Source organism: Xenopus tropicalis, chromosome 3, assembly GCF_000004195.4.
Source record: "Xenopus tropicalis strain Nigerian chromosome 3, UCB_Xtro_10.0, whole genome shotgun sequence".
Taxonomy (NCBI): Eukaryota; Metazoa; Chordata; class Amphibia; order Anura; family Pipidae; genus Xenopus; species Xenopus tropicalis.
The window spans coordinates 68,456,774-68,480,660 of record NC_030679.2 but is presented as its reverse complement, the minus strand read 5'-3'; the positions used below and the strand labels follow the sequence as shown (position 1 = coordinate 68,480,660).

Genomic DNA, 23,887 nt, shown 5'->3' with positions numbered 1-23,887 from the left:
CTGACAAACACTACGCACCACAAATACAATTAGCATCAATGGGTCTCAATAACTATAGACCTATATCAGGGGTAAGAACAACAGAACTACTACCAACCTAAACTAAACTTTCTAGTATAAACTTTTTATATCAGGCATTCTAATTCCTCAGCCGTAGCCCACTCTGTAGTGATTTCTCCAGTTCCGACATACTGGAAATCACCTTTTAGGTAAAAGTCTAGGCATTTTCTGGAGCTGACCAATCAGACAGTAGTTTAGTCTAAGCGTATCCAGTACATAGAGAGAGAGAGACCTCGTTGGACCAATTGGACTTTACGTATTACGATTTAACGCTTTCGGATATTGAGTCTTGTCCCCAAGTTGTGCAACGCGTTGGTATACGGGAGAGTAAGAGAGCTGTGCGCAATAAGTGTGTTTAGTGTATTGCGTTGAAGTTGCGCGAAAGCGTGATGGCGCTGAGGAGGTATCAGGTGGTGCCTGGCGGCGGGGAGAGTAGCGATAGTGATGACGGCTGGGATATGGGGGAGGCACGACAACAAGACGAGGTTTGTATCGTGTCCAAATCGTCACACACATAAATATATGTGTATAAACATTCATATATAGTTTGTATAGAATGTGATATGGTGGTTAATAACTAAGGTTCTTAATCTGTAGCTGCTTCCTGTGTTTCCTCCAACCCTGGAGCAAAACTTGTATCACAGTATAAAATAAAAGTAACTGAGCCTGATAGCAAAATCAGATTTTGTACGAATATATTATCTTCAAGCAGGAGTATGTTTGTTTTAAAATATTTTTGTTTTTATGTGTGTTGTCATTATTCTCCCTCTGACCCTATACAAAGGGTAAACGGGACCTAGACATAAAGGCTGTATAATAAAAGTCTTTTTCAAATTAAGCATGAAACCCAAATTCTTTTTTTATGAACACTTCCATACCTTTATTAAGGTAATTAAACATCCTAGCTGTCAATCATTGCCTGACCCGGCACAGTGCCACAGGCATAGAGGAAGGCCTTTCACTTTCCATTCAGCACTTCCTTGAAGTCACTGCATTGCTCAAATTCTCCTTTCCTTACCTACCATCTATAATTGTGTAGCCTGGCCCGGGTTTGTGGGCAGGGCACAAAGGTGTAGGATAGCAAATATCTGGGGGCAGCATGCTGGCTGCATCTGCACTGGGGACTGGAGATTTTGATCTCCTGCCTGTCAGTCCCCAGTTTAGCCAATCAGTGTTAGTAGCAGGGGAAGTTCTAACAATGGCTGGTGTGTTAGCGCACGAGGGCCAGGTAGAGTGTGAAAGGTGGTGCAAGCATGTGGGTGTGTGAGCAAATAGGGGTTGATGGGGTTCCAGCAGCCTAGGGGTGCTCAAATCCGGCCCTGTGTGTAGCCTGTGCATGGACATCTGGTCCCCCATTCTGGTGCATACACATTATTTTGGGATAATGCAAAGATTGGCTGAATAACAGTGTTTACAAAATAGCACCTTTCTGTGTGTTGTAATTGTGGATTCCAAAAAGGAAAGAAGATTTTAAGAATTTTTATAGGGAGTATATTTATCATGCTGTGTAAAAAGTGGAGAGAAGCATTACTGGTGATGTTGCCCAGGGCAACCAATCAGCAATTAGATTTCAACATTTAGAAAAGCAAAGCATCTGATTGGCTGCTATAAGCAACATCACTGGTAATGTTTCTCTCCACTTCTACACAGCATGATACCGTAAATATATCCCATAGTGTCAGTAGTTTTTTTTTTTTTGCTAAACAAACACAATAGAGAACAATTTGGAATTATTTTTTGGGGTGACAGGTCCCCTTTAACAGACCATTTTGAAAATTAGGCACACTACTGATAAATGCAGATTGCAGGGCTGCCATAGTTGCATACTGATTGCATTTTGATTAATGTAATCAGTTCTGCTGTTTTAGGTGGACTTTAGAAGTGACTCAGTACTCTTGCCCCTGTCCCAGAAACCGATGGTTGCTGTGGTATTTAGTTACATCTCACTGTATAACTAGTTCACCAAATTCATTGTAGGGATTTATTACCCAGAATTCTTGTAACCTTGGGTTTTTTCTAAAAGCTAGATATTTCTTTAACATGGTGCAAGATGCCTAAAGGATGATAAAAACATATCAACATTGAAACAAACCAATACAATTCATCTGTGGTACTAGTTAGGTTAGTTGCTATCAGGAGCAAGGTTTCCAGATAATGGAAAATTAAGTCTGCAAAAAAATCAGTAATTAAAAATTACAAATCTTTATTATTAATCATTTAAAAACAAACCCCTACAGGCCGCATACATGGGGTACATTTTTATTTCAATGATTTATAATAAAAATTTGTAATTTTTAATTTACTGATTTTTTTGCGGACTTAATTTTTCAATGTTGTAACGTTTTCCCTCTTTTGTCCATTGGAGGTCTGAGTCTGCATTATATTCACTTAATATTTACTTGCCTGATTTTTTCCTAGATTGGCCCATTTTTGTAATGTTCCAGATAATGGGACCCATAAATGTAGTACAGGTATGGGAACTGTTATCCAGAATGCTCGGGACTTGGGCTTTTCCAGATAAGGGGTCTTTCCGTAATTTGGATCTCTTTACTGAAAAAAATATTTAAACAGTAATTAAACCCAATAGGATTGTTTTGCCTCCAATAAGGATTAATTACATCTTAGTTGGGATCAAGTACAAGGTACTGTTTTATTATTACAGAGAAAAAGGAAACCCTTTTTAAAAATATGAATTATTTAATTAAAATGGAGTCTATGGTAGATGGCCTTTCCGTAATTCAGAACTTTCTGGATAATTGGTAATATATTGCACCTGCCTCAAAGGCATGCGGACTCGTGTGGAGTCGTTATGCTTTTGATGCTTAATTAGGTAGTTTGTTGATCCAAGATATATTTTTGCCCCTTTGTTAAAAACAAACGGTTTGTTACAATAATTCCAGAATTAAAGCTAACTGAATTAGTTTTCTCTACTTTGTTTTTTTCTATATTTTCTACATAGTATGTTTTTCATGTGCAGGGTTTTGCTTTTGTTAACTTCCCCTTTTATGTTAGGTAAAGATGGCTATAAAGCAATAAAACACTGTGCTGTAAAGCTTTCTATGACGGCCTTCTGACTTAAGCAGCATTTTAAAACGTCACTTTGGGCTTCATAGGTTGTAAATGTTCGTAATTACATGTATTCATTCACAAGTCATTATTTGACAGTTGTTTCCTGTGTTACGTATGTTTTGCAGTTATAAGTATATTTGTTTTGAAGTTATAAGTATATTATGTTCTTTTTTAAAATTATTTCAGAATTTCATCAATTTGACAGTGTTGCTCAGAACAAAGTTGTGATTTTACAGGGTATGATAGTAAGCATTATGTTAAAAATACAATAAAACTGCTTAACATTGTTCCCCCTTCATCTTATAAAAGAATACCACTCAAAGCTGGTGTGATTTTTAAAGATGCTCTAGGATCTAAGTGCCTACCCACTTCCTGTTAAGATTTGCCCTTTTCAGGTTCCATGATTCAGTACTGTGCCAGTCAGATCTGGAAAATTTGAGGGGATTGGTGGAGAGTAGTTATATCTGGTATTTTGGCATAAAATGTAATCTTTCTTAGTACAGATATAGGAGCCCTTATCTGGAAACCCATTATCCAGAACCCTCTGAATTACAGGAAGGCTTCCTCCTTTACACTCCAAATAAAGCTAATTTTAAAATGCTTTACATTTCCTTTTCTCTGTACAGGTATGGGACCTGTTATCCAGAATGTTCAGGACCTGGGGTTTTCTGGATTAGGGATCTTCTCATAATTTGGATCCCCATACCTTAAGTCTGCTAAAAAATTATTTAAACATTAAATAAACCCAATAGGATTGTTTTGCCTCCAATAAGGATTAATTACATCTTAGTTGGGATCAAGTACAAGGTACTGTTTTATTATTACAGAGATAAAGGAAATCATTTTTAAAAATTAGAATGATTTGCTTATAATGGAGTCTATGGGATATGGCCTTTCCGTAATTCTGAACAAGCAAACAGCAACGGCACTCAAGAGCTACATACGGGCCTTGCCCTTAAAAAATCCTTTATTGCGGAAATGCAACGTTTCGAGGCTAGGACAGCCCCTTTGTCAAGCATGCTTGACAAAGCATGCCCGTATGTAGCTCTTGAGTGCCGTTGCTGTTGGCTTGTTTGGAATCTGTGGGGAGGGTGCCGATCCCTCTCTAGCATTGTGCACCGAGCAGTGAGTTTCCGTTGGAGGGCTGAGAGAGTGCGGGTTTGGATTCGTTGCTTTCCGTAATTCTGAACTTTCTGGATAATGGGTTTTCGTATAACGGATCCCATACCTGTAATAGTAAAACAGCATCTTGTACTTATCCTAACTAAGCTGCATAAATGCATATTTGTGACAAAACAGTTCTGCTGGGTTTATTTAATGTTTAAAATATTTTAGCAGACTTGAGGTATGGTCATCCAAATCACAGAAAGACCCCTTATCTGGAAAACACCAGGTCCCAAGCATACCTGCATCAAGTGGAAATTGTAGATTTTTATACAAAGCACTGCTGACTTCAGAATTTAATAAACCTCTGCTTTTATACATCTCACCATATCTCTGCTGAATTTTAGCTAATTGAAAAGAATCCAGTAAATGAAAGCACTGAAGATATATTCAAAAAAGCTCTTACTACTGGAAATGTGAAAATAGTAGAACAACTTTTAAATTCAGGTAAGTATATAGTATCTTGCAAAAGTATTTAAATGCTTGTTTGTTCTTTAAAAACAAGATCCTACACTGAGTCAGATTCTCAGACATTGTGTGTGGCACATTATTGCTTTGACCATTTCTAAGAAAGTTGCTGTGATTTAATGGTGTTTTTTTGTGGATGGCTTTCTATTTTTGTAAATCAGATTTTCAGAATTATGCCAAACGTGCTTAAGTGGTATACAGAGCCGTGTTCCATTTATTTTGTGCTCCATAATTTCCTTTAATCAATAAAGGGAGAAGTGGACATTTTGGATTCAGCTACGAATGCATCTGTATTTGTCTGTTTATACATGTATGTATGTATGTGTATATACATATACAGGTATGGGACCCATTATCCAGAATGCTCGGGACCAAGGGTATTCCGGATAAGGGGTCTTTCCGTAATTTGGATCTCAGTACCTTAAGTCTACTAAAAAATCAATAAAACATTAATTAAACCCAATAGGATTGTTTTGCATCCAATAAGGATTAATTATATCTTAGTTGGGATCAGTTAAAAGGTTCTGTTTTATTTCTACATAGAAAAAGGAAATCAGTTTTAAAATTCTGAATTATTTGATTAAAATGGAGTCTATGGGAGACGGGCTTTCCGTAATTCGGAGCTTTCTGGATAACGGGTTTCCGGAAAAGGGGTCCGATACCTGTATATATAAATGAATTTAAAAAGGTTAACATTGAGGTTTAGTAAATAATCTAATCAAACATGCAAAGGTAGGTCATACTTTTGTGGTGGTAGGAAAACCATTGCATTTTTCCGGCTGCAGGAGCAAAAAATGTGTAGCCAGGTTACAAATATTACTTACTAAAGGATTATTTTGCAGCCTAATGCAGCTGCAGATCCTAGAGTGCTGGAATAAGTTTTATCAAACCTTATTGCTTGAAGAATGCAGCCCTAATGTTTATAGTATGCTTCAAAAAAACAACAAAGGAGTTATCTTCCTGATAATTTGTATGCTTTTTTTTCTCTGTGTTTAATTTCTGAATTAGATATTCCCGGAATGTTTTAATACAAAGTTTAAACGTTTAAATAACCTTAACCCAGTCAGAGATAAAAAAAACAAAACAATTATCAAACTACATTTCTTAAAGAGCTTATGCATAATTTAATTCACAGATAATTAAGTTACAGCTCCACAGTGCTTTTTGATCTAATCAGTTGATCAGTGACTTTCCAGCAGCAAGTCACATATGTATCCATTGGATTTTAAAAGAGAACTATGCCCCTAAACAATGTGGATTAATGATATCTTATAAAAAATATATTGCATAAACAAGCACCTAAGTAAAACCCTGCTTCATCTAAATAAATAATTTTCCTAAAAATACACTTTTTTAGTAGTATGTGCTTGCTTTTGGGTAATCCCAAAAAGAAAATTGCCATTTTAAGAATTATGGGCCACCTTCTGGGTTCATAGGATTCACAGTGCACACAAACAAGCCAAAGCACACATACATGCTACGTCACATCAGCCAATGAATGGACTAAATGGTGGATATTTTATATATATATATATATATATATATATATATATATATTTATATTATATGATATATTATATATATATATATATATATATATTATATTCCGAGATTCTTTAATAGCCCACTTAACATAATATAAACTGTCTGTTAGTTAAGTATTCATTCTGGGGGTATAGTTTTTTTAAAAAAAACTTTATTTGTGGTTGGAATACAGATCCTGTAAGACTTCACCCTCTACCAATTTTTCCTCTCCTTTGATCGTCTGTTTCTTTAGATTTAATCTATGAACTAGCTGACTACATTTACTTTACAAAAGCAACTGCTGCGGAAAAGATAGCAAATACATTTCTATAGGAAATATGTTTTGTGCACTTTCAGATGATATTATGCTAGTCCCATAACCTACAGCAAAGTTTGTTGTTGTATCACACTTTCCTAACTATTTCTAGAAGGTTAAAGCAGAAGACAAATGCAGAAAGTTTTCGATTTAATAGAGCAGATATTACTGACTATCAGTCAAGAATTTTTCACTTTACTACAAAGTTAGCATGAAAATACCTGGGTCCTGTCCTTTGAGACTTAAAACAAAAAATATCATGGATGTGGAAGAAAAATTTAGACAAGACCCTGGGAAAACCCAGAAAGCGGGGTTCTACTGTAGTTGACGAGATGTGGCTAATGCTTATCCTTACGAGGTGTGATAATTGTGATAAACTGCACTATGGGTACATAATAGTAGAGAATCACATAACCTTTTTAGTAGGCGATTTAACACCTATGAATTGTCATTCCATTTTTCAATATTGTATTATGCTATTACTTGCATGTTATAAGTTATGTTATGGCAGTAGCATTGCACTGTTTGGTTGATACGTAACCCAGGATTATACTGCACATTACTAGTATCAAGATTTATTTTCTTTATTCTTGCTTTAGACATACTGTAGTAGGATATCTAGCCTCCTTACAGGAGAAGGAAAGTCATTTTGGCATTTTACTGCTTTTGCCACACAAGTGCCACCTAGAACACTATATTAATTCTGCAGAAAGCTTTATCATACCTAAGTAAAGAGCCCTAGAAGCTTTTTCTGTTTGTTTAACATTGCTGCTGCCATTTTAGCTTGGGGGGAGTGAGTTTTATGAATTCTTATAGGAGAGAGGACAGAGCTGCACAGACTCTGGTCCCAGAAATAAAGGATTTTTCTGAGAGAGGAAGTCTGATACCGAAGAACATGTTTACAAAAAAGGAGACAAGAAATCCTGTGTTTCTTTTGATAGAGGACTCCGCTTTTCTGTGAGTGCTTATGGCTGTATTTACATAGACCTTTTTGATAAAGTTTTTACCTTTCCTTCTCCTTTAAATAACAACCCTCTTATTTGCTCATTATACAGATATGGTACCTGTTATCCAGAATGCTCTGGACCCGGGGTTTTCCGGATAAGGGATCTTTCCGTAATTCAGATCTCCATAATTTAAGTCTGCTAAAAATCATTTAAATATTAATTAAACCCAATAGGATTGTTTTGCCTCCAATAAGGATTAATGATATCTTAGTTGGGATCAAGTACAAGTTACTGTATGGATGAGTAAGGATAAGTACTTCCAACTTAAATGAACTGTATGTTTGCATTGTGGGGCTTGGGCACATAAGAGAGGGACCAAATTGGCTAGATTTTTCCCTTACATGAGTTGGATGAATGGCTACCATAAAACTGGCACTTGCACATTTTGACGCTTTGAATTGCAACATCCTACTCTGTTTGAGCTGTTGGCATTCAGTGTTCAGTGTTTTTAAATAATTACAAATATACCTTTTTAAGGTCCCAATTACTGTTTTGTTAATGAAAAAGATTTTATTTATTTTAAGGTTTGAATGTGGAATGCTGCTTTCTGTTTGGATGGACTCCATTAATGTATGCAGCTAGTGTAGCAAACCTGGAGATGATACGTCTTCTTCTGGACAGAGGTGCAAATGCAAGCTTTGAAAAAGGTAACATCAAATAGTAAATTATATTTATCTAGAGAAAGGAGACCATTGGCTTAAGAATAGATTAACTGTACCTTTTCCGTGATTGGTGGCTTATTAGCATAGTCTTCCATCATCTATGTTCGGAACCAGGAATAAATGTTTGTATTAAATCCGTACTTTCAAGTTTAAATTGTTTCTTCCTTTTGCCCCCTTCTTGCACATTTTCTTACATTATTTAAAAACAGACTTAAAGGAGACATATCATATAAAAATTAAGAATGTACCAGGGAATTGTGCTCCTCTACATATAGAAGTGCTAAAAAAGTTGTGTTTTGGACTGATTTATTGAGAAATTCGCCCAAAACCCCACTAGCCCTGCCCATCCATTTCACTTCCTGCTGGCTGAATTCTCTGGATAAACTGGGGAACAGGCGGCCCTCAGTACACTGAACTGTAGGATAGGAACCAATCAGCAGCTAGGCTGACCTGATAGGGAACTGAAGCCTGTATGTGCTTGTGCTTCTGGCAGGGACCGTTAGGACACGCCCACTCTCCATTTCAAACTCTGACAGAGAAGTGATAGAATCTATAGGGAGCTCCAATAAAGGGGCCATTTTTACAGATAGGATTAATTTTTAGCACAAGGTGCTAAAATATATTATTCATAATTGCCTACAAAATTAGGGTTTTTACCATTTATCCAATATGTCTCCTTTAAGGGGCACCTCCTAAATATTACACTGTGATAATACTTCTGCTTATAAAGGTGAATTACAAACATTTTAAGTTAAATTGTGCTCCAACTAAAACAGATTTTTTTTAAAAGTGAAAAAATTAAGAAACATTAATTACATATCTGACTCTTAAGACAATGTAACAGGAATTAGGTCTTTTAATGCCTACAATACTGTTTCACAAGTCATCGCCAGGAAGCAGAGAATATTAAAAGTTACATAAATGCTGCTTTCTATGGTAATTATAGTGTATGGTTATGACTTACTTGGATGTAAAAAAACATGTGGATATATAATTTTTTCTTCATGGCCATGATTATCGGTCAATATCTGCCAAAGCAGAGGTGTTTTTTGGTTTTGTTTTCTTCTTCGTTTCATTTACATGATCTTCCTCCATGGTCACAGTAATGAAGTTAAGGCGGCCATATTTTTCAGCTGCTGATTCTGGTACTTCAGACAGATTCGGCAGCTTATCTACCTGTGTATGGGTACCCCCGACAGGCATACCCGGCTGATAACCTAACCTAAAATTGTGCAGATCTTGATTGGGCAGGTTTGACATTCCTTTTATTGGGGACTTCATCGGCTCATTAATGTGGTTCTTGAGCTGGCAGCACCTATGCCCTAGGGCCAAACTATCTAATTAGCCTGATATCGCCTACCTTTACATGGGCATATCGAGAGAAGATGCGCTCATTTGCAAATCTTCCCTTGCAGGGCCAACTGATTTAAAGCTTGACAACATGTGGCTTTCGTAGCTCACACAGACACTTCACTCACTTGGTCGAGCCTTTTCATCTTTACAATTATCTCTCCGTTCAGAGCAACTATATGTTTCTTATAGATTATCACCCTTGTTAAGTAAATGGCAGTATAATTGCTAGCTGAGCTTAAACAGTATTAGCCAACTGGCTAAAGAAGACATAATAAAACATTCATTTGGAAAAAAAAAATTTGCATGACATATTTTATAATAACATTTTACATTTTTTTAAGTGTGTAATTTACATTTTTAATTTGCTGCATCTTCCTCTAGCGAGAGAACCAGTACTTTTTATGTATATAACAAACTGTGGATTAAAGTAACTACTCACTCTTCATTCTCAAGTGTAAAACCATGAAAAATCAAAATGTTACACTGCCAACTCAGGGGCTCCTCTTCATCCAAGGCTAGAATTTCATCAGAGTAGTAGAACAGAGACAAAAATTAAAGCTAATAACCTACTTACATAGTTGCCTGTACTGTAATGTATATAATCACACTATCACATGTGTGCCCCTTCTTCTTGGATCTAAGATGCACAGTCTCCATTGTGTTATTATCCTTTATATTGCATATTATAATCAACATTATTGCAGCTTTAAACTAGGGATGCACCGAATCCGGAATTCGATTCGGGATTCAGCTGAATCCCAGCATTTTTTAAGGAATGTGGTCCTGGCCGAACCCGAATCCTAATTAGCATAAAGGCTTAAATGGGCAGCAAATTTTTTTTTTAACCCCTTCTCATCCTAATCAGCATATGCTAATTAGGATTCGGCCGAATCCTGCTGTGCGGGTTCGGAGGTTCGGTGCATCTCTATTTTAAACTGCTGTTGCTCATGAAAAAGGGATTGAGAGCCTCTGGATAATGGTGTGTACATGGGCACTAAGCTTGTGACAGTATATACTGTTGTATTAAAGTGTAACCCAGAATAAAAACATGGTAAGGTAAGCCTTGGAATGGCGAGTCTAAGGGTATATGGCATGTGACTGGGGAGTGTTTTATCAATGTTTGTAGATCAAATGTTGTTTGGAGATGTAAGATTCCTGCAAACTGCATGCTCTGCAAAGCTGTATTTATTTAGTTTGTATATTTATTAGTTAGATCTGTATATTTATTAACATTACCTTTTAATACTAGTAAGAAAATGTTAAGGTAAACTTGCAGCTGTAGTCATCTAGTTGCTGTGCAATCTATTGTCAATCATCATATATAAGGAAAATATATATATTTTGTGTCTCATAGATAAATTCTCAGTTCTTATGGCTGCATGTACTGCTCAGGCTGGAGAAGAAAAGATTGTGAAATGTGTAGATCTACTTCTCTCAAGGAATGCTGATCCAAATATTGCGTGTCGGTAAGAGATCTGTTTAGATAAGTTACAATTTAGTTAATTCAGTCTTTATGCAACAATATTTTATACTTTGTGTAATACCCTTAGAGTACATTTACAATACATTACATTGGATTTTTTACGCAATTACGTTAAAATAGCTAAGATAATTTGAAATGTTTATCCTTTAATGGGATGTTCATATTTTAATATTGGTTTCATGGGGTGTTTGCTGCTGGCTTTGATTTCCATGAACAGTGTAATTTTCACTTTTCTGTCATTGTATGATGTATTTTTGTTTTCTTACTTTATGCGAAGAACATATCGTAAAAGTGCCAAACCTGAACATACATAGTAGGGATGCACCAAATCCACTTTTTTGGGTTCTGCCAACCCCCCGAATCCACCCTGAAGGATTCTGCCGAATCCCAAACCGAATCCGAATCCTATTGAGTAAATAGTAAAACATTTACTGAAACTACAGAAAACACTGGAAACATATGTAGAGCAGGGCTAGGGTATTACAGGTAGCAAGCCTTTGCCTACAGCTTGTTTAAATATTGTAATATATGGTAAACACTTTTTAGTTGCCAAAAAATAAGAATGTATGTGACTAACTGTAACTGAAATTGATTTTAAATTTTTATTATGCTATACTTTATAAAATAAAATGAAAAAGAGAGATGTTTGATGTGTTACTGCTGCCTTTTTATTGATTGAGGAGTTGTAGAAGACATATTGAATTGAATAAGTCCAGAATTCACAGACTGTACATGCCATACTGAGTTGAAGACAGTTGAAGACAGCTGAGGACTAGACTGTTGAGGACTAGACTGTTGAGGACTAGACTGTTGAGGACTAGACTGTTGAGGACTAGACTGTTGAGGACTAGACTGTTGAGGACTAGACTGTTGAGGACTAGACTGTTGAGGACTAGACTGGTTTTCTGCATATTGCTATCATATCATTTACACTGCTCTGTGAAAAAAGACTGTCATGGATACAGAGTTGGAGTGTGTGAGCAAAACAGCCAATGCTAGGAAGCCAAGCTTTAGACATGGCTTTAACCATTGCATTTTTTTGTGGGAATGTCCCATGTTCTCATGATTCTCAGAATCTGCAATTTGCTGGCCAGTGTGCCTGGTATTAAGAGCTTTACACTGCAAAACTGCATTTCTGCAACTGAATTCAATATCAATCCAATGTGCTGTCAAACTGATATATGATTGGATAGTGTACTCTGATGTCCATGTGTCACATGTGAAAGCTAGGGCATTTGCTCTGCTTTATCACCTTATCATACATGCCAGGTATAACTTTGTCAGAAAAAAAACAACGGGATAGAATTTTGTACTTTGGTTCTAGGAGATTCCCCAGTTCAGTAAATCCAGCATCCTCAACAATTGAGGGTTGCAAATCTACTGCCATCATCTTACCAATAGCATTGTGAATTTTAACTGCATGAAGGTTATCAGAGACCCAATGATGTCTAGCTTTTGTAAACTCATTAATTGTTGCTTGCTTTAAGTTGCCAATTCGGCCACAATTCACACAAGTGGATTTCTCACTGTTTTCTGGTAGACTTGGAGTTACAGTACTGGAAACCTCTGCAGATGTGCTGCCGGTCATTGTAGAGGTGATAATGGTAGAAGTAGTATCTGGAGTAGTAGTACCTTGAGCATAGAATTTTTTTATACTCTGCTGAATGCCTCACACGTAGATGTTTTAACAGTGGTGATATGGTATACTGTTTTGCCTCCTTGCCACCTCAAGATAATTCTATAGAGCAAATACTACATTTTGCTTTAGTTGAATCACCCTCTTTAACTGTGATATGTTTCCAGACTGGACTGATTTTTGAGATTTTTTCCAGTAGCTGCATTTGCTGTTATAACCTGCAGGTGACAAATTAAAATATCTCAGTCTCAGACTGTCAGTGTCACTGACCAGACCACCACGCTGCCTCCTCCATCACACTTTGCACCATATATTACTTAACAGGGCTGCCACAGAAAATAAAGAATGGTACTGTGACTGAGTTCATACTACTTTTTCTGCTCAGAGTCAGCAGCAATGGCATCTCATGATTCTTGACTAGTCTACTAGTATTAGTAGTATAATTGATGATTTGACAAAGTTAGACGTTAGAATTAGAAGAACATTAGAAGACTTAGAAGAACTTTTTGGCTGGATGTTGATGGCAATGAAATGATGATGATGATGTGCCACTGCTAATGAGGATCTACACAGGACCAAACTTGGTAACTATCAGCACAGCACTAGTGGTAATCTGCACAGGAACAATTCCGACACAACTGCGTAGTATTTGTTTCTGACTGTAATATATACAAACACAATGATAAATATATGTGATTGCAGCTATCATTTGGGCACGCATTGAATCACCACATCCCACCTGCCACTTTTTTGCCATTATTGCCATCTAATTAGCTAATTAGTAATAGCTATACTGACCTATCCTATACACTCACATACATAAATCATATATACCAACATCAATACTAACTGTAGGATTTAGTATCACAATAGCCTTGGATACTATGCTTGTTCAAGAACTCATCCAGGCCCCTCTTATAGGCATTAACGGAATCTGCCATTGCAAAATCACTTAGAAGGGCTAAAAGCCAGTACAGGCAGCACCATATTCTCCCTTCATTTGGGCTCCTGGTGCAAAACACGTTGCCTGAATACCCTGGCAGCCTCACTGTGGCTTACACATTCATTGCTGGCTTGTGTGCCGCACTCCCATACTCCCTCCCATCCGTACTCCAAAGTAGGTGCCTCTCCGCCATTGAACATGCTCCCAGCCTGCCCTTCCAACTGTGTCTCCCAGCCTGCATGCCTTAAAACTGTCTCCCAGCCTGCGTGTCTTAAAACTGTGTCTCCCAGCCTGCGTGTCTTAAAACTGTGTCTCCCAGCCTGCGTGTCTTAAAATTGTGTCTCCCAGCCTGCGTGTCTTAAAACTGTGTCTCCCAGCCTGCGTGTCTTAAAACTGTGTCTCCCAGCCAGCGTGTCTTAAAACTGTGTCTCCCAGGCCAGTGCGCCTTAAAACTGTCTCTCCCAGCCTGCGTGCCTTAAAACTGTGTCTCCCAGCCAGTGCGCCTTAAAACTATGTCTCCCACGCCGGTGCGCCTTAAAACTGTGTCTCCCAGGCCAGTGCGCCTTAAAACTGTGTCTCCCAGGCCAGTGCGCCTTAAAACTGTGTCTCCCAGGCCAGTGCGCCTTAAAACTGTCTCTCCCAGGCCAGTGCGCCTTAAAACTGTGTCTCCCAGGCCAGTGCGCCTTAAAACTGTCTCTCCCAGGCCAGTGCGCCTTAAAACTGTGTCTCCCAGGCTGCGTGTCTTAAAACTGTGTCTCCCAGGCTGCGTGTCTTAAAACTGTGTCTCCCAGCCTGCGTGTCTTAAAACTGTGTCTCCCATGCCAGCACTCCTCAGCGCAGCCATCCTCTTACCCGCCCAGCGGCATCTCCCTGTTCCCCTTACATGCTCACCTGAAGCAGCCATTTTGTGCAGTGTCTAAAAGCGCGTGAAGACTCTATAAGGCGGTCACATGTTCCAATAGGATTCGCTAACTTGCTAGTTATCAGTATAGAAATGGAAAATAGAATTAGTGTATGTTCCCTTAGTAGTCATGGATTATTAAAGTTACATAACATTGTTTTTCAATAGACCACTTCAGCACTGCAGTAATTGGAGTTGTACAGGTATGGGACCTGTTATCCAGAATGCTCGGGAACTGGGGTTTTCTGGATAAGGGATCTTTCTGTAATTTGGATCTCCATAACTTAAGTTTGCTAAAAATAATGTAAATATTGAATAAACCCAATAGAATTGTTTTGCCTACAATAAGGATGAATTATATCCTACCTGGGATCAAGTACACGGTACTGTTTTATTTTTACAGAGAAAAAGGAAATCTTTTTTTAAAAAATTAGAATTATTTGCTTATAATGGAGTCTATGGGAGATGGCCATACCGTAATTCGGAACTTTCTGGATAACAGGTTTCCGGATAAGGGATCCCATACCTGTATTTTGAAAATATAAACTATTTAATTGTTGTTTTTTTAATTAATATATATTTTAAATAGTTGAGTTTGTATAATCGAGGCAACAATGTGATTTTGTTGTGATTATTATTGATGTGATATTTATCTCTCCATAAATATACTGGTTAGTGAAAAATGTAGTAGTAATTTCAAGATAAAACATCTGCCTGTAAACATTGCATTGTCATATTTTTACATGCACAAAATATTTTAGTAAATATTTGTTCAGTTTTGAAAAAAAGCTACAAAAAATACTGTATGAATGACCTCATTTATCAAACACCAAAGGACTTTGCCAGCAAGAATTAGGCTAACAAAAATGATTTACAGCTACAGGATTTGTGGAAGTATTTCAAGGCTATCCATGAAGACATTTCCTCTATGCTGACGTATGTTGAGGCATATGCTGTGTTTGCTTGCACTGGTCAAAACCCATGCTCTTCATAAGAGCTTTACATATAAACTTATTTTGCATCTCTCAGTTATGTGTATTTGGAACATTGTTTAGCACAGAAGGCAATTAGCTATTGCTCGTAAATGTCTCCTTTGGCTTTAATGATTTTGTTTTCCTTGAAAATATGTGGATTGATTTTTGGGAGAGTAGAAAGCTTTTATCAGAATAGAGTCCAGGCAATAAAATTCAGACTATTATGAAAACAAGAAAAAGTAGACTGACCCAAATCCATGTTAACTTGCATGCTTATGCTCTTTGTATTCTACTACCCCACACACTACATCTAAATACTTCATCTTGCATTGTACACCTAGAAAAAGGCATGTAACTTTTAAGGATTGCTTTTTTTCTAATTGAATTACATTTTCCCTAAAAACCTCACCACTACAAACCAGTCATTGCACGTCCTGCTGACCAATGTGGCTCTGCAGGATAGCTGGTGCTTTTAGTCATTTAAAGGAATACTGTCAAGGGAAAACATGTTTTTTTAAAAAATGCATCAGTTAAATAGAGCTTCTCCAGTACCATCCTGCATTGAAATCCATTTGAGTTTTTTTATATTTCATTTTGAAATTTTACAAGGGGCTAGCCCTATTCTTCATTCCCAGGGTGCCATAGCCATGTGACCTGTGCTCTGATAAACTTCAGTCACACTTAACTGCTGAGCTGCAAGTCGGAGTGATATCACCCTCTTCCCAGCAGCCGATCAGCAGAACAGTGGGAAGGTAGCAAGATAGCAGCTCCCAGTAGATCTCAGTAGTAAGAAATCCATGTCCAGCTTGGGACTCCTCCAGTTACATGGCAGTAGAAGAAAAAATAGGTTGCCTAAAAGCAGTCCTAATGTGTAGCGCTGGCTCCTTCTGAAAGCTCAGACTCAGACACAATGCATGAAGATGGCTGCCTACACACAAATATTACAACTAAGCAAATACATTTGTTGGTTAAAGAATAACATTTTAAATGGTAGAGTGAGTTATTTGCTATGTAAACAGTGCAATTTAGAAATAAAAAGCGTACCATAAAAATCAAGACAGTATCCCTTTAAACTTTACAGTGTTGTCAACTAGACAAATTTGGCAGAGAACTGGAGTATTTCTTTCTCTGTGTAAAGGCTGGGCTGTTATTTGCTTACCACATGCCACTGTGGGGCTTGGCATGGACTTTCCTGATAAAAAGTGGTCGTGCATACTAAAGACTAGGTGCAATCCATGAAAAAGGTGTTATGCTTGTTTTTGTATTGGTGAACTGTATGTTCAAGAGATTGTCCTGAGACGGATAGGATAAGAATTTTATACTTAATGAGCAACTTGACCAGAAGCCAGCAAGAGAGACTTTAAAAGTGAGGTGGAGGGGAGTGAATTAGATGCAGGTCAGATCATGTGGGCAGCAGCAGTGAGCATGGAATGCAGTGAGTGGAGATGAGATTTTGGGAGACTAGTAATACGTTACATAGTCTGTCTTGGTTCTGGACCATTGGTTTAGCAGTAGAGGGACTGAGGAAGGGATGTATTTTTTTTTTTTTTTTTTTTTTTAAGAAAGAGGCAACATTTTCTTGTGAGGGTTCCACACCTAAGTTACAGTGGCAGAGAACCTGCCAAACCAGGTATTTACAGGCATTGCATCACCTTATGTGGGTGGATTTTGGCTAAAAGGTGTATTTTCAGGTTGAAATCTGCCTTTTTATGTGTATACCGTGCCACTTTGCTTTATGAACTGATACTGCATTGTTTCTTTTTTCTGCCAATGAAGAAAACACCACGCCATAGACATAAAGGGGGAATCTCCACCCCAGAATTTTGTTTTTGCTTAATGAAAGAAAACGTAAATCTAAGGCTGATGCCACACCAGGCGTAGGGCTGATTTTCCGCTTGCCGAAAATTCAGCCCTACGCCTGCTACTTGTGCCTGCACCCGAATGAATGAGATACGCTCGGGTGCAGGCACATGTAGCCGATATACGCATGAAAACGCGAGAGAATGCAAAGTCTCGCGTTTTCATGCGTATATCGGCTACATGTGCCTGCACCCGAGCGTATTCCATTCATTTGGGTGCAGGCACAAGTAGCAGGCGTAGGGCTGATTTTTTTCGGCAAGCGGAAAAACGCTTGCCGAAAAAATCAGCCCTACGCCTGGTGTGGCATCAGCCTAAATATTTTTGGGGGTTTATACAAGGATTGTAATTGCTATTGAAATTAGTATCTGCCTGTTTTTATTATCTGCACTAGAAGCTAGCTGATTAAAGCACCTGAAGAAGAACTAGCCTTTTACCTTTCACTTAATGTCTTGTTACAGACAGTTTTGTGGGAATTCTGTTCTTTTAGTAAAGGTTCGTACATATTCCTTTGTTGCCCTACCATTACTATATTACAGGGGTTCCACCCTAAAGTTATTTTGTAATAAATTGTGAGATCCTCTTAAAAACATATATCTACTACAGGTATCATTGGGTGAGTGGCAGTTTTTAACCTCAGTTCAATATCAAACTGATGTATTACTAAGCTTCTGGTAATGATGACTCTGGTGTATACTGGATTGTAAGCAGGGACTGATTGGAATGATTAGGTGCTGTGCGTACAGAAGTATATTGTATAAATTACGGATAATCCTAAATATTACCGTTTAAAGTTCTGTGTAAAAAAAACAAAAAAAAACTTGTATTTTAATTAACCTCAAGTTATCGCCCAGACAGCATACCTTCTTAAAAATTCTTCTAGATATTCTATTGCCTGGTTATTGCAAACACGTCTTCTATAAAATATTAACCAATTCGTGAAAGAGCATTATGTGCCCACTAGTGGAGTGATGTACAGTATGGAAATCACTTTACTGTATCAGAAGGTCAGACGTAAGCTTGCAATCGGTACAGGTGCACGAAACAAATGTTCTGCTTTCCAAGGCTAGTTAATAATTTGTACATGACTGTTGTATATCATTTTTTTGTTCAAATTCCTTCTTTGGTAACCTACTAATTAATTTTCCTAGTTGTTAAACAGTTGAGTAATTTTCATTTGTTCATTGTTACTGTCACCTCATATGTAATGACTTAGACCTTGACTTTAACTCACTTTATAATCTAAAGTCAGCCACCTAACATATATTTATAAAGACTTCTTAAACCTAGACCGTACCATATTAAGCTTGGCAGTTTTGTTTTCAAAGCTCTCCATTACATTTAGCAATTTGTTTTACTGTCATATTAAGAAGCCTATTTATCAAAATTAGAATTTTTGCCATTTCAAAGATTTTTTTCAACCTTGACTAAACTCACATTTTTAAAAAATTGGTACGCATATAAAAACCTCAGATTGTGAACTGTACATCACTTTTATATCTTGAATAGCTATAATTGAATACCTAGGGGCACATTTACTTACTCATGAATGGGCCGAATGCGTCTGATTGCGTTTTTTTCGTAACGATCGGTATTTGGCGATTTTTCGGAAAATTGTTGCGACTTTTTCGTTGCCATTCCGAATGTTGTGCAAAATCTGGCGCTTTTTTCGTAGCGTTACTACTTGCGCGAAAAGTCACGACTTTTTCGTAGCCTTCGCGCCGAATACGAAAGATTTGGATTCATTCAAGCTTCAGTATGGTGACTTTTCTTGGGCCAAGTTGGAGCTGCAGAGTGCCATTGAGTCCTATGGGAGGCTTCCAAAATCATGCTAAGTCTGAAAGTTTCGGCCGCCACTTACGAGCGCTCAATACGAAAAGTCGCGACAAGATACAAGCGCATCGTAATGGCTACGAAAAACTCGCGTTTTTTCGCGCAAATCGTATTGGTAACGAAAAAGTCGCGACAATTTCCGAAAAGTCGTAAAGGCGCCGAAAAAGTCGCAAAATATTCGTTTTCCAATCGGAATTTTTCCAATTCGGATTCGTGGGTTAGTAAATGTGCCCCCTAGAAGTGAAAGGACCATAAAAACACATGTAGCACAGCTGCCAATGACTTCTATATGACCTTGCAAGCTCTTAGATGGCGTATTTTTACATTTGCGTTTTTTTGTGATGTTTTCACTAAATTGTGAAAAATGTTTTTGTTTTTTTTTTAAAGTAAAAGAATTGTGATTATTAGAACAGGAAAAAATTATGAACATTAATAAATCTGGCCCTAAAGATCATCTTTAATCCTTTTAATGCCTTCTGCTACTGAATCTACAGTGCTGGGTTAAAAGTGCCAGTTACACCTACCTTATAACTTACATCTTTGGGAGTTACTGCTGCTCTGCTATACAAAAATTGTCACATCATAATTACCCCAATATTTCCTTTTTTATTTGTAACCGGAAGCCTTGCATTTAGTTCAGTTTTTGGCCATACCTGAATAAAAATTTAATTGAGCATTACTTAATTAAAATCCAGGACCCATGTACTGCAATTGTGGCTTCCATTGATTTTGATTGAAATATTCAAGAATGTGAAATAACACCCTGTTTTGTGTCTGTATTATTGTTAACTGTGTTTAAGGTTTTTGCCTTGTCTAAAGCAGCCATTGTTGATTTTCCAAAATGTTCCTTGTTCCCTCCCTAAAAAATGCCTTGCAAGGAAAAACAAAATGACACATCTGATTTCCCACTAGTGATCTAAATTGTCGGTGGGAAAGCATTTTCAAGAGATTAATCACCCACAGTAGAGTAGAGCTATGACCAAATGTCATAGCTCTTAACTGTAAGAATTTAATTTAATTGAAATAAGCATAGTACAGGTATGGGATCCCTTATCCGGAAACCCATTATCCAGAAAGCTCCGAATTACAGAATGCCTATCACTCATAGACTCCATATTAATCAAATCATTCAGAATTTTAAAACTGATTTCCTTTTTCTCTAGTAATAAAACAGTACCTTGTAATTGATCCCAACTAAGATATACTTAACCCTTATTGGATGCAAAACAATCCCATAGGGTTTAATTAATATTTTATTGATTCTTTAGTAGACTTAAGGTATGGAGATCCAAATTACGGAAAGACCCCTTATCCGGAATACCCTTGGTCCTGAGCATTCTGGATAATAGGTCATATACCTGTATTAGTAGCATTATGGCATTGGGGTGCTTTACTGTATCAGGGCCCATAAAAATCGGAGAGATCAAATAAAATTTTAGGGTCTCAAGTGTCTGGTGCAGTTTAATACACAGAATAGTAATTCTACATTTATGCATTCTATTCCACTTTGGTATAAAAGGTCACTTTATAATTGATGTTAAGGTTAATTTGTACATTTCCACTGAAGTGGCATATGAATTATTTAAACCATTATAACAATTGACAAATAAACAGTGGCATTGGTGTAAAATACTGTAATGAATTTTAAGATTTTTGATGCATGGATTAAATTTTACAAAGATTTTTTAAGACCTTTTAGGCACAGCCCTCTTTGTCTCTTGTATTGGTTATTGGCTGTTTTTTTGTATGTTTCCTTGTATGTCTAATGTATACACTTATTTGTTATTCAGTGCTGCAGAATATGTTGGTGTTTTACTAATACATGTAAATAAAAATATTACAGTTCTTTTTCCTTGTATTTTTTCCTTAGGAAGCAAATGACACCAATTATGTATTCAGCTCGAGAAGGGCACCTTCAAGTGGTTTCACTTCTTGTTGCACATGGAGCAGATATAAATGCACAGGATGAAAATGACTATACAGTAAGATAACTTAAAAATAATTTATTTTTATATTTTGAAAGTTGGAAATGTGTTCTTTAATAAAACACCCAAACTTTTTTATAATACAATCCTACGAATAGATTCTTTTTTTAGTAAGACAATCGCTCAAAGCAAAACTGGGAAGTTATATGGATATCTGCCTAGAGTTCCATAACAATCTATTAGTTTTGTGACCAGGTAGGATTATGATAATGTGAATTTGTTTCTTTTTATAACTTTTAGACATTTAATTACCTTTTATAGTGCATTCATTAAAAACAGGGATGTTGCAGTGATATCTTCAAAAATTAACCTTCAGAAGTATAGTAGCCTGTTGACATTTGGTACCATAATACTCTTAGAAGGCACAATTTAAATGTGTTATTCATTATTCTCTCTGTAAACAACCCTGTTAACTGCCCTTATAGAAAAATTCTTACTAGAAGTGCAATAACATAGGGAATGTCATTCTATTACTACATTAGAATTCTTAGATTTTGGTCTAACAATTAACATAATCAAGCCTTTTTAAAGGAGAAGGAAAGCCAAATGTTAGGCACTCCCCAGTGATTGTAATTGCTTACCTTTTAACCTGAGCTGGTGCTCCTGTTAGGAGAAAAACGCACCAGCCTGGCGTAGCTGCGGAGTAGTGATTTGATAAATCACTAAAGCATTTACTCTATGTAATGGATCAGTTAACCTTAACTGCTACTCCTGACTAATCTTATAGTACTATGATATTTGAACATGCTTTCTTTACCTTAGGGGCTAGCATGGGCAGCACATGATGGGAGGAAGAATATGGTTTTGAAGATGCTGGAATTGGGAGCTGATAAAACTTTGTCAACAAAAAAGGGGGAGACTCCTGCAGAAATTGCAAGGAAATTAAACCATTTGGAGGTATGGTATAAAAAACTGTTTGTGTGAACATTTAATTAAATACAATAATGGCTACAATTATTTCCACTATTTTTAAATAATGTTCCAGTTGTTAGGGAAAATGTGTGTGTGTAGCACACACTGGCTGCTGTGACTGCTTATCTTTGTGTAAGATTTAAATGGTATCAGTACTGAGATTAACTGGCCCCTGCATTGTTCACAACTCAGATTCAGGCTGTAAACCCCTGTATTGTTTATACATGTACTGTTCACACCTTTTATTCCCTGCGTTGTTAACCCCCTGCAGTATTCACACCTCAGGCTCAGACTGTAAGCACCCACATTGCTAACCTATTCACACCTCCTGTAGGAACAGTGCCAGCATTGTGTCACTGTATGTACTGCCTGCCCTATACTGCTTGTGTGTACGGCAGGCAGATGTTGGCACACACAGGTTCACCTCCTACAGGCAGCATAGGGCATAGCGCTACAAATTTTCAATTATTTCATATTGGAAAATTGCTTGTTTTCTTTTATTATGCAAAAAATTATTTTTGGGGTTGACATGCCCTTTAAGGGAGATACTAAAGCCTTACTATTAACCTCTGAACAACCAGAGTGCCAGTATTTAAAAATTTCAAAGAGACTGTTCACTGATTAAATTTTTGTTTGTGGGATTTACATGTCCTTTAACACTCCATTGCTAATTGATGGATTCTTTCTGCTGTCAATAGAATCTGTGCACCACACACACTAGGGACCTCAAGTCCAAGAATTCATTCACTTCACAATGGTCATGGTGAGAGAGGGGTTGCACAACACTGTAAGCCTATGGGGCTGATTTACTTACCCACGAACGGGTCGAATGGAGTCCGATTGCGTTTTTTTCGTAATGATCGGTACTTTGCGATTTTTTCGTATGTTTTGCGATTTTTTCGGATTCTGTACGAATTTTTCGGATCCAATACGATTTTTGCGTAAAAATGCGAGTTTTCCTATCCATTACGAAAGTTTCGTAAAAAGTTGGGCATTTTGCGTAGCGTTAAAACTTACGCGAAAAATGCGCAACTTTTCGCGTAAGTTTTAATGACCCTTTCAAATAAGCCCAACTGAGTGAGTTGAGTGAGCTATCACAAATGGAGATACAGTAGAACCCCCATTTTCAGTTTTTCAGGGGACCAAAAAAATTGTGCAAAACCTGGGAAAATAGAAAATCAGGGAAGTTTATTATGTGTTATATATTAGTGGGACCACAAAACAATTGTGTAAAATGCAGGAAAACTTAAAATCAGGGGATGTAAGATTGAGGTTTCACTGTATATTTTCCCATTTAACGACTTCTCATAGTCAACCACATTTTGCCAAATTAGCACATGTATAAAACACTGCTAAGTGTGTCAATTATTTAAAAAAATTCTTGAATTCAGAAAAGTGTTGCTAAATCATAAAATAGATTAAACTTCTGAGAATCCTTCTTAAACACTAGATATAGATGAAAACACAATTTTTACATCACTTTTTAGATGCCATCATTTGGCACAATAAGCAAGAAAAAAGTATCAATCGATGTTTAACAAATACACATAGCAATATGCGGTGGGATGTCATCCCACTGCATTCTACCTCGAGGTCTGCCAGAAACTTTAAAGTGATCTACTGGTAGACTGCGATCTGCCTTTTGGGCACCCCTGATATACAGGTATGGGACCTGTTATCCAGAATGCCCAGGAGATGGATTTTCCAGATAAAGGGTCTTTCCGTTGGTCTCCTTACTTT

The 23,887-nt window shown here is 37.2% G+C and overlaps 1 protein-coding gene across 3 annotated transcripts in view; it reads left to right on the top strand.

The window, feature by feature from the left end:
* Positions 1-220: 220 nt before the first annotated feature.
* Positions 221-23,887, top strand: part of asz1 (ankyrin repeat, SAM and basic leucine zipper domain containing 1) — a 50,774-nt gene continuing 27,107 nt past the window's right edge. For 2 of the 3 annotated variants that reach the window (XM_012958624.3, XM_012958623.3), the window contains exons 1-6: positions 221-545; positions 4,641-4,740; positions 8,133-8,255; positions 10,978-11,089; positions 21,121-21,232; positions 21,998-22,132. In XM_012958624.3, coding sequence (XP_012814078.2) covers positions 450-545; positions 4,641-4,740; positions 8,133-8,255; positions 10,978-11,089; positions 21,121-21,232; positions 21,998-22,132 — 678 coding nt within the window. In that variant the 5' untranslated portion in view covers positions 221-449. 3 annotated transcript variants of the gene reach the window in all.